Genomic DNA, 18,144 nt, shown 5'->3' with positions numbered 1-18,144 from the left:
CTGCGCCGGCGGGCGCGAGAGAGAGCCTTTTGACCAATCTTACTTACACCTCTACAAAGTGTAAATCAATATAAGCTCACCAATGCCTTGTTCTTTTTCCTATGTGGGACACTTCCCACTTACCATCCACAAGCTAGTCCAATTTCTCATTCAAATGAACCAAGCCCAATATTACAAAAGTCCAAGTCCAACAATAGTCCAACAATCCCCCACATGAATGGAAATTGAAAGATATTCGACGATTTTTTGTGATAAAGTTCAACAGTTGAATCTTGCATAAGATAGGTAGGTATTACCCCTTGAACCTTCCCTTGTGAAAGCATAACAATTCACTGGTTGACAGTAGACATGATGTCTTTGAACTGTACAGCCGTTTGTGTGAGTTAAGATATACTTCACACAAGACTCTTCCTAATACTATTCAGTTCTCATGATTGTGTTCGTTTTGGTCATGAACACACTCCTGGTTCTGCAAGAGGATCTAGAATTGAGCCATGCAATTCCTTCGAAGCGGCCTTCACCTCTCTCTCACATAGGTGATTCTATATTGCTTCTTATCATAATCATTAAAAGCCGTAAGCTTATCCTCAACATTCATTGTTTCATAATAGGAATGGATTAGTGATAACCCCCACAGTGATTCTCCAAATTAGTGCGATTAGGTTTTCCCATTGAACCTAGTTCTTGGGATCTCCAGTCAGCGTAGGTTGGGTTTTCCTTCACACCAATTTATTCTATAGGCTTGAGCCCAATTCCCTTTGACATTTTCGCAACTAACTCTCTGTTTAACCCTTTGGTTAGCGAATCCGCTATATTATCTTTGACTTTACGTAGTCAACAGAGATAACTCCAGTTGAGAGTAGTTGTCTAATGGTCTTATGTCTACGACGTATATGTCTAGACTTACCATTATACATATTATTTTGTGCCCTACCAATCGCAGATTGGCTGTCACAATGTATGCATATAGCCGGCACTAGTTTTTCCCATCCTGGAACATCTTCTAAAAAGTGACGCAGCCATTCAGCCTCTTCACCACACTTGTCAAGAGCTATAAACTCAGATTCCATCGTGGATCTGGCTATTACAGTTTGTTTAGAAGATTTCCACGCAATTGCTGCACCTCCTAAAGTGAACACAAATCCACTTGTAGATTTTGAGTCTTTCATATCAGTTATCCAATTTGCATCACTGTATCCTTCGATAACAGCAGGATATCCGGTATAGTGCAGCCCATGATCACGAGTGTACCTTAAGTATCTTAACAATATGATAATTGCTTTCCAGTGTTCAACTCCTGGATTACTCGTGAATCTACTCAATTTGCTTACTGCATAGGCTATGTCTGGTCTTGTACAACTCATTAAGTACATCAGACTTCCAATGACTCGAGAGTATTCTAATTGAGACATACTATCCCCTCGTTTCTTTGATAGATGCTGACTGGTATCTATCGGGGTTTTAGCCAATGCAGAGTCATCGTTATTGAATTTCTCAAGTATTTTGTCAACATAATGTGACTGACTAAGGACTAGCCCTTCTGATGTTCTATGGATTTTGATTCCAAGGATTACATCGGCTAAGCCCAAATCTTTCATATCAAATCTTGAGTTCAATAACTTCTTGGTGGATTTGATCATCTTATCATTACTACCAATGATAAGTATGTCATCTACGTAAAGACATAAAATGACATATCCAAATTCAGTGTTCTTTATGTATACACATTTGTCACATTCACTGAATTTAAATCCACTTTCCATCATGGCCTTATCAAATTTTTCGTGCCATTGGTTTGGTGCTTGTTTTAAGCCATATAGAGACTTCACCAGTTTACAGACCTTATTTTCTTGACCAATCGCAGAATATCCCTCAGGTTGTTCCATGTAAATTTCCTCTTCTAAATCTCCATTTAGAAAAGCTGTCTTTATGTCCATTTGTTGTACTTCAAGATTCCGCAAGGCGGCAATCGCAAGTATCACACGAATAGAGGTTATTCTCGATACAGGAGAATATGTGTCAAAGTAATCAAGCCCTTCACGTTGATGGTAACCTTTAATTACCAATCTGGCTTTATACTTATCTATTGTTCCATCTGATTTCATTTTCCTTTTGAAAACCCATTTACAGCCTAGTGGTTTGCTTCCCGGAGGAAGATTTACTAATTCCCACGTATGGTTTTGTAAAATGGATTCAATTTCGGAATTGATAGCCTCTTTCCATAGAGGTCCCTCAGATGAACTGATTGCTTCCTTGAAGCTTTGAGGTTCACTTTCCATCATGAAAGTGATGAAATCCGGACCAAATGATTTCTCAGTCTTAGCTCTCTTGCTACGTCTAGGTTCAATGTCTTGATCAAGCTCTTGTTCTTCATCCTTTGTTTCATATAATCTTTTGGATGAACTTGGTTCTTCCTTAGATTTGCATGGAAACATGTGTTCAAAGAACGAAGCATTTCTTGATTCCATTATCGTATTCTTGTGAATATCAGGTATTTGAGATTCATGTACAAGAAAAAGATACGCACTAATGTTTTGAGCATATCCAATGAAAATGCAATCCACAGTTTTTGGTCCTATTTTTACTTTCTTTGGAGTGGGTACTGCTACTTTGGCAAGACACCCCCACACTCGCAAGTATTGGTAGGAAGGACTTCTACCTTTCCATAACTCATATGGACTTTTATCTTGCTTCTTTCGGGGCACCTTATTTAAAAGGTAATTTGCTGTTAGAACAGCTTCCCCCCACATGTTCTGTGCTAAACCAGAACTTAATAGCAACGCATTCATCATTTCTTTTAATGTGCGATTCTTTCTCTCTGCAATGCCATTTTGCTGAGGAGAATAAGGTGCAGTTCTTTCGTGTTGGATAAATTTTTCAATAGCTTCATCCTTGCTTTTGAGGAGATACACATAACAAAATTTTGTGCTATCGTCAACAAAAGTAATGAAGTATTTATTTCCACCACGAGTTTGTACACCTTTTAAATCACATACATAACTGTGAATTATATCAAGTGGTTCAATATTTCTTTCAATAGTTCGAAAATATGATCTCGTTAGTTTTTCCTCAACACAAGTTTCACATTTGTGTTGTTTATCTATTTGGAATGCAGGAATGCTTTTCATGTTAATTAATCTACGAATTGTATCATAATTAACGTGCCCAAGTCTACCATGCCATAAACAAGAAGACTCAAGCAAGTAAGCAAAAGTGTTAACTTTATTGATCACGGGCTTAATAGCCATTACATTTAGTTTGAACAAACCATTACAAACATAACATTTGCCTACAAACATTCCACTCTTTGACAAAACCACCTTATCTGACTCGAAGACAATGCGGAAACCATGCTTGTTAAGAAGCGACCCGGACACCAAGTTCTTGCGAATGTCCGGTACATACAGCACATTGTTTAGAGTCAGTTCTTTTCCAGATGTCATCTTCAGAATAACTTTCCCTTGACCCTTGATTTCAGAAGTAGCGGAATTTCCCATGAATAGTTTTTCACCATTCTCAGATTCCTCAAGAGTAGCAAACATCTCCTTGTCCGAGCAAACATGGCGAGTGGCACCAGTGTCGATCCACCACTCCCTTGGGTTAGAACCCACAAGATTAACTTATGATATTACAGCACAGAGATTCATATTCGAAACCTCTTGAGATATGTTCTCTACCACATTCGCCTCTCGGTTTCTCTTCGGCTTCTTACAATCAGATGCCTTGTGACCCATGCCATCACAATTGTAGCATTTTCCCGAGAACTTCTTCTTGGACACGCCTCCTTTGGGTCCCATGTTCAACCTTTTGCTGGAGGAGGAAAATGTTCTCTTTTTCGAGCTTTGGCCATGCTCGACAACATTTGCCTTAGCGGCAACAGGAGAAAATAATCGTCTTTCCGAACTCTTGTTGTCTTCCTCGATGCGAAGTCGAACAATGAGCTCTTCAACATTCATCTCCTTTCGCTTGTGCTTCAAGTAGTTTTTGAAATCCTTCCAAGCTGGTGGTAGCTTCTAAACAATAACAGCCACTTGGAATGATTCGCTCAAAGTCATCCCCTCACCGTGAATCTCGTGAAGAATCACTTGAAGTTCTTGAACTTGGCTGATAACCGGCTTTGAATCCACCATTTTAAAGTCCAGAAAGCGACCAACAAGAAACTTCTTGGCCCCAGCATCCTCGGTTTTGTACTTTCTGTCAAGGGATTCCCACAGCTCTTTAGCCGTTTTCTTTTCACGAAACACGTTGTAGAGCGAATCTGCCAATCCGTTTAGTACATAGTTTCGGCACAAGAAATCAGAATGATTCCATGCCTCAACCGCACTAACAGATTCAACATCTCCCTCACCCTCGTTGAGTTTAGGAGCATCCTCAATGAGGAATCTAGCCAGGTTCAGCATCGTCAAGTAAAACAGCATCTTCTGCTGCCACCTTTTGAAGTCCACACCAGTGAACTTCTCGGGTTTTTCACCGTGACTTGCTGGAACAGTAACCGCAGCAGTACGTGGGGTACCAAGAGGGACAACTTGAGGAGGGATAACATGAGCAGTTTCCCTTTGCACACTGGATTCAGTAGCCATATCTGAAACAACACGTAATGAGTAATCTGTTTTAAGATTTTTATACAAAATGTATATGCACAAACAAAAAGAAACACGAGAACAGTGAACTATTATTGCGAACAAAAAAGGTAGCACAATGCTTAAAGTAACGTGCAAAACAAGCGAAGCAGTATGATAAACAAAACAGCAGGACAATACAAAAATTAAATCAAACCGAGGCCTGTATGAAAATACAGTGTCCTTAAAACAGATTCGTCCCCTCCGGTGTGTGCTGCGAGGATGAACGTGGACGTCTGTTTCCCAGGATACAACGGAAAACCAGTAGTACCATAGCACAAGGCACCACCACGACGAATCGAGAAAGTACCTGAACTTTATCACGAGACAGTGTAACGACAGAAGAGCAGCAGCCGGTGGAAGCAGCGGGTGCCGAGACAGGGTAGCAGAAGAAAGCTTTGAAAATGAGAGTGTAGGTGAGTGTGATGGACGACTTTTGAAAGACTTGATGCTGCCTCTGTTTTATAGGCACTCCGGCTGTAACTGTTGGTCATCCGAAAGGCCAAAGGCCAGGCCAGCCCAGCTGGAGCATCAAGATGCGTGCGATCTTGGTGCAACAAGGACTTGTCAAAGCCCTGAACGGAGAAGCAAATATGACTACAACCTTGAAGGACACAGAAAAGAAAACAATTCTGGAGAAGGCCCACAGTGCAATCATTCTCAGCCTTGGAGATAAAGTCATTCGTGAAGTCTCGAAGGAGAAATCTGCAGAAGATATATGGAAGTGATAGTGTAGGTGAGTGTGATGGACGACTTTTGAAAGACTTGATGCTGCCTCTGTTTTATAGGCACTCCGGCTGTAACTGTTGGTCATCCGAAAGGCCAAAGGCCAGCCCAGCTGGAGCATCAAGATGCGTGCGATCTTGGTGCAACAAGGACTTGTCGAAGCCCTGAACGGAGAAGCAAATATGACTACAACCTTGAAGGACACAGAAAAGGAAACAATTCTGGAGAAGGCCCACAGTGCAATCATTCTCAGCCTTGCAGATAAAGTCATTCGTGAAGTCATGAAGGAGAAATCTGCAGAAGATATATGGAAGAACCTGGAAAAGTTGTACATGGCCAAATCTTTGGCAAATCGCCTATACATGAAGCAACGCTTGTACTCCTTCAAGATCAGAGATGAGAAAAATCTCCTGGATGAAATCGATGAATTCAATAAGATCTTGAATGATCTGGATAATGTGGACATCAAACTTGAAGAGGAGGACAAGGCTCTCTTTCTGTTGAATGCACTCCCTCATCCATGTGAAAATTTCAGAGAAGCTATGTTGTATGGAAGAGAAAAGATAATCTCGCTTGAAGAGGTCTTATCTACCATTCAAGCGTAGGAACTTCAGAGGAACCATCAAACAACAAAAGAACCTCAAGGTGAGATACTTCATGTGCGAGGAAGAACAGAAAAGAGATCTAAAAAGGGGCCAAGAAATCGATCCAGATCAAAGAGTCAAACAAAGTATAAATGCTTCAATTGCCATCGTGAAGGACACTTTAAAAGAGATTGCCCAGAAAAGAAAAGAAGATACCAAGAAAGGCCCAAACAAAATGATGAAGTAGCAGCTATAGTTGATGGATACGAATCAGCAGAAGCTCTCATGATCTCAGATCAAGATCCTAATAATGACTGGATTCTTGATTCGGGATGCACTTTCCACATGTGCCCTATGAAATCTTGGTTTGAAAGCTTCACAGAACTTGATGAAGGATTAGTGCTACTGGGAAATAATAAGCCATGCAGAATTAAAGGTACTGGCTCTATCAGATTAAGGATGCACGATGGACAAGACATGCTACTGAACCAAGTGAGGTATGTTCCTGAATTAAAAAGGAATTTGATCTCACTAGGGACTCTTGATAGTGATGGTTTCATGTTTAAATCTGAAAATGGAACTATGAAAGTGATGAAGGGTTCTTTAGTTGTCATGAAAGCTGTAAAGAGGAACTCACTGTATGTACTTCAAGGAAATACAGTGGTAGGTGGGGCTGCTATGGCACAAATGACAGCAAATAATGCAAGTCTTTGGCATTTAAGGCTTGGCCATCTGGGGGAAAAAGGGTTGATTGAATTATCAAGACAAGACCTGCTGTGTGGGGACAAAATTCAAAGCTTGGAATTTTGTGAGAACTGCATATTTGGAAAAGCAAAAAGGGTGCACTTCGGATGTGGTAAACACACAACAAACAAGCCCCTAGATTATGTTCATGCTGACCTTTGGGGCCCCTCAAGGACAGCAACTCATGGAGGAGGGAGATATTTTTTGTCTATAGTATATGACTATACTAGGAGAATATGGGTCTACATATTGAAAACAAAGGATGAAGCAGCCCTGAAATTCAAAGAATGGTTGCAGACAACCGAGAATAAATTGGACAGAAAATTGAAGCATCTCCGAACAGATAATGGATTAGAATTTTTTTCTAAATCATTCAAGGAACTTTGCAAGTCAAAGGGAATCACAAGACACATGACTGTTGCTGGAAACCCACAACAAAATGGGGTAGCAGAAAGGATGAATCGTACACTGTTAGAACGAGTTAGATGCATGATAATAGGTGCTGGTTTACCTAAATCTTTCTGGGGAGAAGCCATATATACAGCATGCTACTTGATAAACCGATGCCCCTCAAGTGATATCAATTTTAAAACACCAATGGAGTTGTGGAAAGGAAGCCCAAGTGAATACTCACATCTTAGGGTATTTGGTTGTTTGGCATATGCCCATATAAAGCAAGATAAACTAGGAGCAAGGGCTTTAAGGTGCATCTTTATTGGTTACCCGGATGGAGTCAAAGGATATAAAGTATGGAACTTGGAAGCCACTGGTCCTAAATGCTTTAATACAAAGGACATCACCTTTGATGAAAGCAAGATGGGCTATGGATGGAAAGAAGGGTGCACTGTGATAAACAAAACAGGTTATCAAGAAACACCAATTGAGGTGGAGCCAATTCATAATACCCCACAAGAGTCTATGGTAGAAATAGAAGATGAAGTTTCCACAGGAATTACAAATCATCATGCTACTGCTGAGGATCAACAAACACGTACTTTAGCAAGAGACAGGCCGAGAAGAGAAGTGAGACCCCCTAAGAGGTATGCACATGCAGACTTAACATGGTATGCTCTTACTGTAGCTGAAGAGGTGGAGACCCTTGAGCCAGCAACCTATGAGGAAGCTATCACTTGCAGCAAAAGAAAAGAATGGCAAGAAGCAATGGATGATGAACTTCAATCCCTACTGAAAAACAATACGTGGCAGCTGGTAAACAAACCCAAGGGGCAGAGGATACTAGGATGTAAATGGTTGTATAAAGTTAAAGAAGGCCTGACAGAAGCAGAAAAATTTAAGTATAAAGCAAGGTTGGTGGCGAAAGGTTATTCTCAACTGGAAGGATTAGACTTCAATGAGATTTTCTCCCCGGTTGTCAAACACTGCTCTATAAGAATAATACTCGCTTTAGTAGCCCACTTGGACATGGAGCTTGAACAACTCGATGTAAAAACCGCATTCTTCCATGGAGAGCTCGAAGAAACCATTTATATGGAAAAGCCTAGAGGATTTGAGCCAAAAGGGTCTGAACAGAAAGTTTGTCTTCTTAAAAGATCTCTCTATGGACTTAAACAAAGTCCTAGACAATGGTATAAGAGGTTCGATGTGTTTATGTTAAAGATCAACTTCGAAAGGAGTAGTTATGATAGTTGTGTCTACTTTAAACTCGGAGACAATGGAGTGATGACTTACCTCTTACTGTATGTGGATGATATGCTCATTGCAAGTGTGAGCAAATCTGAAATACAAGCCTTGAAACAGCTGCTTAGTTCAGAATTCGAAATGAAAGACTTAGGAAAAGCCAAGAGGATATTAGGGATGGAAATCACAAGGAAAAAGGACCACAAGATTCTGTTTTTGAGCCAAGAGACATACATAAAGAAAGTGCTCAAACGTTTCAATATGCATGATGCTAAAACAGTAAGCACACCATTAGGACACCACTTCAAACTCTCCCTGGTACAGTCACCAACAAGTGAAGAGGAGAGGATGAAAATGATGAATGTTCCATATGCTAGTAGTGTGGGAAGCATCATGTATGGGATGGTTTGTAGTCGACCGGACTTAGCCCACACAATAAGTTTGATTTCCAGGTTCATGGCCGATCCGGGGCAGCCTCATTGGGAAGCACTGAAATGGACTCTAAGATACTTAAGGGGCACAGTGAATGTGGGATTAATGTTCAATAATCAACCTGGAATCACAAAACAGCCTCTTGAAGGTTTTGTGGATTCTGATTTTGCAGAGAGCGTAGACACAAGAAAGTCCGTAACAGGTTATGTCTTTACCCTATATGGTACAACTATTAGCTGGAAAGCTGCATTACAGTCAGTGGTAGCTCTATCTACTACCGAAGCAGAGTTTATAGCTGTTACGGAGGCAATTAAGGAAGCAATCTGGCTGAAGGGACTCCTAGCTGAGCTTGGTATAAAACAAGAACATGTGGTGGTAAACTGTGATAATCAAAGTGCGATCCATCTGTCAAAGCACCTTGTATTCCACGAACGATCGAAGCATATCGATGTCAAGCTACATTTTGTAAGAGATATCATCTCTAAGGGAGAAATCAAGCTTGAGAAGATAGCAACTGAAAACAACCCTGCAGATATGCTAACAAAGTCACTGCCTCATGTCAAGTTCAAGTTCTGCTTGCACTTGATTAATGTTGTGACTGCAGAATAGATCAATGTGGAAAATGGAGAGTAGCCAAGCTTGGAGACAAGGTGGAGATTTGTGAAGTGAGTGTCTCTCAAGTTGGCATCTTGAGTCAAGCCAAGTCGATGGATGGGTTTCAGTTATAGGCAACGGTAATTGGGATAACAAACCAACTGCCAGGTATAACAGATAGGCTTCTTAATCGATGGTAGGCGGGAATATAAAAGGAGATGGAAGGCTTGATAGAAAGGGACACCGAACAAAAAGAAATTACAGGGGAGTGATTCAAGAGGATAGCAAAGAGAGATCTGAAATTCATAGAAGATTGTATTCTTTGTTCTTGATTAGAAGCTCTGTAATTGATATTGTAATCGAGCACCTTGGTTCATTCAATAAAAATATTGGTTGCTCTCCCGTGGACGTACGCACTTCTTTGCCGAACCACAGTAAATCCTTTTGCATGTGTTTATACTGTTGTGTGTGTGAGTTGATGTAATCCCATTAACTGAAGAAGAACGAATCCTAACAGGTTGCAAGCTACTTAGGAAAGCTTGATTGTCTTTCAGGTGCGGCGGAGTGTAGCGTCGTCTTACGCCATGGGTATGATGGCTAATCTTGCTTGTTTAGTGTTGTGGATGTGTTCTCTTGAGTATCCATACCGTTGTCGATTAACGTGTTTTTTGGACAAACGAAAACGGTTTAGAAAACATTTGTGGATTAGCGTGTTTTTTTTGGAGAAATGACAACGATTTTAGTGAACCGTTGTGGATTAGCAGTGTTTTTTTTTTGGAAGAAACAACAACAGTTTTATGAACCGTTGTTAAAATAATGACTGTTTAAACAAAAACCGTCGTTTTTAAATTTATGACGGTTTTATCAAACTGCTTCGTCAAAAACTGTAGCTAATTTTAGTTACGATATATCATAAACAGTCGCTAATTTCAAAAACCGTCGCAATATATAGCTACGACAACGGTTAAAACCGTTGTCGTAAAACGCATTTTCAACAACACTGATAATTACAACAGTTTTAAATGACATACGACAACGGCAAACATATAAATAAAAAAAGTAGCAATAATTTCAACGTTGCAGTATTTTATTCTAACTCGTTTATCTCATATCTATTATATAATGTCTCCTTTTATTTATTTAGGGAATTTATATATATTTTGTTACTTTTTATTAGAGATTTATAAATATCCTATAATATAGTCTCTTCAAACAAAGTAGCCATAGTTAAATTAAATTTTTTTACTATAGACCTCCGCCCACACTATGTATAAACTTAACCTATATTAGCTCATACTATGTAATTATCTGATCTAATTATATGTTATTTGATAATAATCAAGATTAATTATTCGAAATTACTCGATTTAAAATAATTAAACTAAATAATGGAATTGTGTTTTAAAATATGTATTAAAAACATCGGTTTATATACGATATTAAAATGTATATTTGAATTTTATAGCACACGGGAGTTAAAATAAATCAAAACTGGGTCACTTTTACTATCAACAACGACTTTGATTTTTGGTCGTCGGAGTTGGTCACGATTTTCCGGCCATTTGTTGATTGATTTCGGTAGTTTTGTGTTGTGGATTGCTTATAGTTGAGCTTAAGAATTTTTTCGCAACTATTTAACTCGTTTTCCAACAAGTTCAGTCTCTATCGCCACTCACTGTTGTTTTCCGACCGAACTCTGCCCCTGCACCACCGCGCGCTGCCGCTTGTTGCCGACTAGCTTAGTTTAGGATCGATTCCAGCCACTGTTGTTCAGATTATAGATGGCCTCGATGTGGATTGTTGCCTATTTGAATTTAATTCATTTTCGGCTCAAAGATTGTATCATTATTGGACAGAGTATTGAGTTATTGTTGTAGTAGGTTCCTAAATTATGAGAGTTGGAGGTATAACTCGGTGAGCCAGTAATTTATCGTTGAAGTAATAATCGGTAGTTTGAGCATTTAATGATATATTGATGATTATGAAATTTTATTACCAATAATCTCGCTAGTAAAATAAATAAATTTGAATATTGTGAATTTTTTAGATAAAATGCAAAGTTTTGGAATTTAGGAAATTAGTCCTTTAAATATTAGTTTAGCGTCATTTAAAGCTAAAAAATAATTTACGGCAAATTAAAATAGAAATTATTGATTTTAGGCATTTCAATCGAATATTGGAATTTTAAGAATTTAAATAGCCGAAATAGTTAAAGTCGAAAATTTAATTGAATTTAAATAGTTATAAGATTGGATATGATAATAAGATCGTTTAAATTAATATTCAGATGATTTGTCTGAATTGATATTTTCATAATTTTTTTTTAGAATTTAAATTACTGGTCAATTGATTGAGGTACGTAAAGATCAGTTATTTTTTCGTTGTCTGACAGAGGCATATAATAATTCTATATATGATTTATATGTTATTTGTTGAACTATGTGATATTATATGTTGACTTGCATATTTTAAGTGGGTATTTGATGTGCAAAACAAAATAAATATTTCTTTTATTCACACATTTTTTTTAGTTAGACACATGAATACTACTTAACATATAATATTGAGCATGTCATGTTATTGAGATCTAGTTAAATTTCAATTGAGATCCGTCATATATATGATATGATATTGTGTCATGAAGATGTTTGGCTGCCTTGATTCAGTCCGGCTTAAGTAGTTGCTAGCTTCGAGGTTGAGTCATATCTCAGACATGGTCATCTTTCCATGTATTTCATTCATACATGGTATCATTGTATTTCTATGTCATATATCGCTGGTTTCTTAATGTCTCGTACTGAGGTCAGAGGGAGTTGTCGTGTCTTTTTTGTTTGGACATAACAGGTGGTACACATTGTTCGACCTCAGGTGCTTGATAGGAAGTATCAGGAAATACCAGAGCTCATTGAGAGTGTGCTCAGTTGTATTTTAGGTACTGCATAATTTTGTCATCTCTCCAGATATTATATGTATATATTTAGATGATTGTATTATGTTATTATCGAGCTTGTCGGCTCTATGATATTTTTGGTTTGTATATGTCATGATTTTGTCTTGTCGACACTTATGTTGTTTAAGTTTATTGAGGGCATGTTGTTTAAATTTCGAAATTTTTATAGGCTCAAACACAAATTTTAACTCATTTTATTGTTGTTTACAGATTAATCATGATTTCATGTTAATGAATCGTTATCAAGATAATGTGGCTACTATGTTCAAGACTTTAGAGTTGAAGCTTGTTTACACTAAATAATAAACATAAAGTAATGCATGTTAAGTATTCGTTAAAATAACATAAGTTTTTATCATTCCATAAAATCTCAAATTATTGTGTTATATTATATTATAACAAAATATGATATATATTTCAAAAAAAATTAATATCGATATACTATTTAAAAATTAATCATCGATCAAAAATTTTCTATGATATGATTGTCTAGTATAATTTATTTATTTAAATAAAATTGTACATATATTTATTTTTAAAACATATGAATGACTTAAATAGGAGATCTATTTAATAAAAATAACTTGTGAGATCGTCTCAAAAAAAAATTTATGATAGATAAATTGGTGTTTGATGGTTCTTTAATAAATACTTAAAAATTGAGATATAAACAATAGTATAAATACCACTACCTCTGTATGTGTTTATAAAAATAATTACCCTTTTTTTCATTAAAAATATAATTTTAAAAAAATATGTTATATGTATCTATATTTTTTTTCAGTTATAACAAATAAATAAAATTAAGTCATATCAAACGTGATACAAGTAAATCTGAGTGAGTTTCACGTGAGATCGTCTCACGGATCATAATCTGTGAGATCGGTCAACCTTATTCATATTCATAATAAAAAGTAATACTCTTAGCATAAAAAAATACTACTTTTTCATGGGTGACCCAAATAAAAGACCCGTCTCACAAATATGATCCGTGAGACCGTCTCACATAAGTTTTTGTCACATGTAATTGGTCCAAGTCAGATGCATGCAGCGCGAAGGGATAAGATAACTTCCGCTTCTGTTCCTCTCCGGCGTCCTCCTCTCTACACCGGCGTTGGCTTTTTCAGTATAACTTTATGGGCAGCTTCACCTGCACTCACAATTACTTTTCCACCTTCAAGAAACTGCCAGCAGCCTCCATTTTCTTCACCTCCGTCCACATTAACCCCTAGCGGCGGGCTCCGCAGAATTCAATGCTCGATTGCGGAGGGGCCCACCTCGGTTTCTTATCCTCCGTCGAGAGAGGACCAGAAATCGGTGTTGGATTGCGTCGTAGTCGGGGCTGGCATCAGTGGACTCTGCATCGCCCAGGCCTTGTCCACCAAGCACGGTAATTCTAATGTTGTCGTAACGGAGGCCAGAGATCGAGTGGGCGGAAACATCACCACCGTCGAGAGGGATGGCTATCTCTGGGAGGAAGGCCCCAACAGTTTTCAACCATCTGACCCAATGCTTACGATGGCGGTGTGTTTTCTTGTTGATTGCTGTTACTTTTAACTGAGCTAGGATTAATGGGCTCGGATTATTCGGTCATTTTTTAATTTCTAAGATCAGTGTATGAATGTAGGTGGATAGTGGGTTGAAGGATGAATTGGTATTAGGAGACCCAGATGCTCCTCGCTTTGTGCTATGGAATGGGAAGCTGAGGCCAGTGCCCTCGAAGCTTAATGACTTCCCTTTCTTTGACTTAATGAGCTTTCCTGGTAAAATTAGAGCAGGTCTTGGTGCTATCGGTCTTCGGCCACCGCCTCCAGTTTGTGCCCTTAATCCTTCCTCGTATTTCCAGTTTCCTGCGTAGTAATACTATCGAGTTTCTTCTCATATTTGAATATTTGTCAAGGTTACAGGGTCACGAGGAATCCATTGAAGAATTTGTCAGACGCAACCTTGGAGATGAAGTTTTTGAGCGGTTGATAGAACCATTTTGCTCTGGTACTCTTAAACTTCTTCCTCCATATATTTTTGTCTTTTGGGTATTGTCTAAACTGTTATATTCATTCATTCCATTATCAACTCTTCCTGGTCTTCCAGTGATTATGTGCTCTGAATTCTGGTAAGATGGATCCATCAAATGCAATGGAAGATGGTAATATTGTGCTTCATGATCTGTTATGTTATAGTTTACCATTATTTGTTGATTTCACAATTTTGTACATTATGTTTTGGATGCTAATTAGTATACTGATATGATTTTTAGGGTGTAGAGAATAATATTTTATGTTTCATTTGATGCAGGTGTTTATGCTGGAGACCCCTCAAAACTGAGCATGAAAGCGGCATTTGGTAAAGTCTGGAAACTGGAGCAAAATGGTGGTAGCATCATAGGTGGAACCTTTAAAGCAATCCAGGAAAAATCTGGTAGCTCTAAGGCACCTCGAGATCCGTAATAACATACTATATTTGCTAAAATCTTTCTTGTGTTTTGGACTTTGTGTTTGTATAATAAGCTTGCATGTTTTAATTTTTAACTGGGTGTATGTAACAGGCGCTTACCCAAGCCAAAAGGCCAAACAGTAGGATCGTTCAGAAAGGGCTTGTCAATGCTGCCTAATGCAATTTCATCGAGGTAATTTTTATTTTTCGATCTTTCAATTAAATAAAAATGTTGAATTCTTATTTTCTCAAAATGCGCGTACATGTATGATACTTTCGCTGCCCGAGTCCCGACCAGGTTTGACACCCTTGTCCCTTTTGCATATCACAAAAATTCAGAAGCAATTTTCTGGTCTTGTCTGCTATCTATTCTCAAGAGAATCTTTGGGCCGAAGGGTTTCAAACCTGTGAAGACTCGATTAAAATATTATTAAAATGGAGCAATGATAGTACCTATGCATGCACAAGGAGATTGCCTTATGGAAACAAACCAATTTTAAGGACAGGTGAATTGCTTACTAGTAGTTTAATCTTCATTGTGTGCGTTTGGTCTTCCTTATTTCTAGATTAGAAGGCAGGGTCAAACTGTTTTGGAAACTCACGAGTATCACTAAGTCGGATAATGGAGTGTATGAATTGGCATATGAAACCCCTAATGGAATGGTTTCACTCCAGAGCAAAACTGTCATCATGACTGTACCATCCTATGTTGCAAGCACGATACTGCGGCCTCTTTCGGTATGTTTACTATGTAACATTATTGATTTTATCCCCTAGTTTGTGCACTAGATTTTGTGGTAAAATTATGTGGCTTTGATTCTTCATTCTAATGTGCTTCGCGTTAATAATAATTGCTGAAGACACACACATGTTATTATGTGCTGCCTGTTGATTGATATTGGATAGCTACATAGCTTTCGTGTGAACTTGTTGTAGGGAGTTGCTGCCGATGCTTTGTCAAAATTCTACTACCCACCTGTAGCTGCGGTCACTATTTCATATCCAAAAGAAGCCATTCGAGCTGATTGTTTGATAGATGGTGAACTGAAGGGTTTTGGGCAGTTGCACCCTCGTTCCCAAGGGGTGGAAACTTTAGGTGAATCTTACTCATAATTATAGATTTCCTTGTCACCTTTCTGGATATTTCTATTCTCTACTACAGTAAACAGAAAGATTTTTTTTTTTTTGATGCTGCATTAAAGATCTGTATATCGCCGCTAGAGCCCTACTTATGTTTCGTTCCATCTTTCAGGAACCATATATAGCTCGTCACTTTTTCCTAACCGAGCGCCTCCGGGAAGAATTCTTCTTTTGAACTATATTGGAGGAGCAACCAATCCCAGCATTACATCAAAGGTACATATATATCTATGAACAGTATAACACGAGCTGGTAGCTTAGGCCTATGAGATAAAGTGTTGAATCAACATCATATTAACCTTTCCCATGATATCGAATTCGTAAAAAAGAATATTGAGTTACTTAAAACTGCCATTTCTCCTATTATGAATGAAGTATCACTGTTCTTTTCCTATTTTCGTTCATTTGTGTGCGATGTAAAACTGTAATGTGGTTCACTTTAAGCATATTGTTTTAGTTTCATGTTAATATATCACATGTACACAGTCGCATTTCCCATTTCCTATACTTTTTTTTATCAGACAGAGAGCCAACTCGTGGAGACAGTGGATCGTGATCTCAGGAAAATGCTTATAAATTCAAGCGCACAAGATCCATTTGTGGTGGGAGTGCGCGTCTGGCCGCAAGCTATTCCACAGTTTATGATAGGTCACTTGGATGTGTTGGACTCGGCAAACACTGCTCTCAGTAATGGTGGTTTTGGAGGTCTGTTTCTTGCGGGTAACTATGTGTCTGGCGTAGCCTTGGGCAAATGTGTTGAGGCTGCCTACGACGTTGCTACTGATGTGACCAAATATTTGTCACAGTACCAGTATGTATAAGGTTGCAAGATAGTATCTGCTGTAAAATTATTGGATTACTAGTGACAAAGCTTATGTCGAATCCTTTCACTTTTTTACCATCCAAGCTGAGTATCATCCATTTAGTTTAACAATCACCAATTTTTCTATTAGCGGGAAGGGATAAAACCATATTGTTAGAAAAATCATATGAAATTTCTTAATAATTACTGGCAATGGTAAGTATACTTTCATTTTTCTATGTACCCAGGTCTATACTCGACCTTAATTAAACTAAAACCAGAATCATATCTTAAAACATAGAATCCAAAGTTAACTGGTGCAGCTACAAGATTATACTCAAGTTTATATAACTAGTTTAAAAGATGTAAACCAGAAACATGATGTAGCGCACAAGGATAAACTTGTTTTCGGCTAGAAATAAAATTCAACACTTATACATACATCCACACCAAGGAGGTAGAAGACAGCAACAAGCATCCATCCAAGGAGAACGACAGGGGTCTGTCTATACACGTCCATCCCACAAGCATTCAGAGTTAGCTTTACCCGCTGTTAAAAGCCGCCCGATCGCTTCTGGAGGGTTCAAGCCTAAGGCATTAGCACGTTTCCAACGATCCAGTCTGCTCATGCCTAAGCACGGGCCATACGTCATGTTCATATCAAATTGCCTAAGAACCTCCTCCTTGTCATCACATTCGTCTGCGGCTCATGTTAAAGTAGTCACCAAGCAAAAACCAAAAAATAAATACACACAACAAAATTTTAACTAAAAAGTTACCAACCCGTGAAATTCAGTTGTCTTTTGAACATGTTAATTTGATTAAGAAATAGCTAAATAACTGTGTTACTATTAGATCAGATGAGGTATTGGTATTGGTATTGGCAATCATAAAACAAAATGAGAGGTAATTAAACGAAGGTTCAAACAGAGTGTCCAAATCACTTTCAAAAGATGTTTCATTGGGTCGTGAAAATTCTTATTTTGCTGCGTTGTACTTCAAATTTCCATTTAATCAAAAAGGAACATTAAGAGCGGAAGAGGTCAAACCCCAGAGATCGAGAGAGCCATGGGAAACAAGAGCAGGGGTTTGTACGACGCCGGATCCCAGGGAAGCAGAAGCTTTGGACCTTGGAGTTTTCTTCGACGGTGCTGGCTTTGTGATGCCCGATTTCTTCTTCTGTTGCCTAAAGAAACCCTTTACGCCGGAAGCCATTCTTGCAAAATAAATTTTGAATTTGAAACCAACCGACAGATTTCGGCCGTATATATAAATCCCTGCCCCTTTTTTATTTTTGTTTTTTGAACTTTTTAAGATTAATAAATTTAAATTTAAAAACAAATAAAAAGCAGGGTCGCGGTTGCAATCCCCGGCCTCTTCTTCCGAATTTCTTGAATTAATGCAAGTATGAAAAAAAAAAAAAAAAAAAAAAAAAACTAACCTTTCTAAAAAAGGTAAAAACTTTTTCTTCGGCTATATAAG

The 18,144-nt window shown here is 38.2% G+C and overlaps 2 protein-coding genes across 2 annotated transcripts; one reads left to right on the top strand and one right to left on the bottom strand.

Annotated features, from left to right (window-relative positions):
* Positions 1 to 13,314: 13,314 nt before the first annotated feature.
* LOC140807090 (protoporphyrinogen oxidase 1, chloroplastic) lies at positions 13,315 to 17,560 on the top strand. The gene is made up of 9 exons (XM_073163769.1): positions 13,315 to 13,811; positions 13,915 to 14,100; positions 14,195 to 14,279; positions 14,583 to 14,730; positions 14,833 to 14,913; positions 15,287 to 15,458; positions 15,657 to 15,816; positions 15,973 to 16,076; positions 16,382 to 17,560. Exons 1-9 carry the CDS (start codon positions 13,329 to 13,331, stop codon positions 16,679 to 16,681), a joined length of 1,719 nt encoding a protein of 572 aa, XP_073019870.1. The 5' UTR covers positions 13,315 to 13,328; the 3' UTR covers positions 16,682 to 17,560.
* Positions 17,102 to 17,931, bottom strand: LOC140807091 (uncharacterized). The gene is made up of 2 exons (XM_073163770.1): positions 17,712 to 17,931; positions 17,102 to 17,362 (listed from the first exon to the last, which is right to left on the bottom strand). The coding sequence occupies exons 1-2, from the start codon at positions 17,875 to 17,877 to the stop codon at positions 17,169 to 17,171; spliced, it is 360 nt and encodes a 119-aa protein (XP_073019871.1). The 5' UTR covers positions 17,878 to 17,931; the 3' UTR covers positions 17,102 to 17,168.
* Between the last annotated feature and the right edge of the window lie 213 nt (positions 17,932 to 18,144).

Source organism: Primulina eburnea, chromosome 12 (genome assembly GCF_022965805.1).
Source record: "Primulina eburnea isolate SZY01 chromosome 12, ASM2296580v1, whole genome shotgun sequence".
Taxonomy (NCBI): domain Eukaryota; kingdom Viridiplantae; phylum Streptophyta; class Magnoliopsida; order Lamiales; family Gesneriaceae; genus Primulina; species Primulina eburnea.
This window is presented reverse-complemented; position numbering and strand designations above follow the sequence as displayed.

Bases quoted from the DNA above. Each gene is read 5' to 3' on its own strand.
- LOC140807090 (XM_073163769.1), top strand. From the start codon at position 13,329: ATGCATGCAGCGCGAAGGGATAAGATAACTTCCGCTTCTGTTCCTCTC. The intron at 15,817-15,972 runs GTGAATCTTACT...TCCATCTTTCAG, and splicing joins CCAAGGGGTGGAAACTTTAG to GAACCATATATAGCTCGTCA. The intron at 16,077-16,381 runs GTACATATATAT...TTTTTTTATCAG, and splicing joins ATCCCAGCATTACATCAAAG to ACAGAGAGCCAACTCGTGGA.
- LOC140807091 (XM_073163770.1), bottom strand. From the start codon at position 17,877: ATGGCTTCCGGCGTAAAGGGTTTCTTTAGGCAACAGAAGAAGAAATCG. The intron at 17,363-17,711 runs GTTTGACCTCTT...CATGAGCCGCAG, and splicing joins TGGCTCTCTCGATCTCTGGG to ACGAATGTGATGACAAGGAG.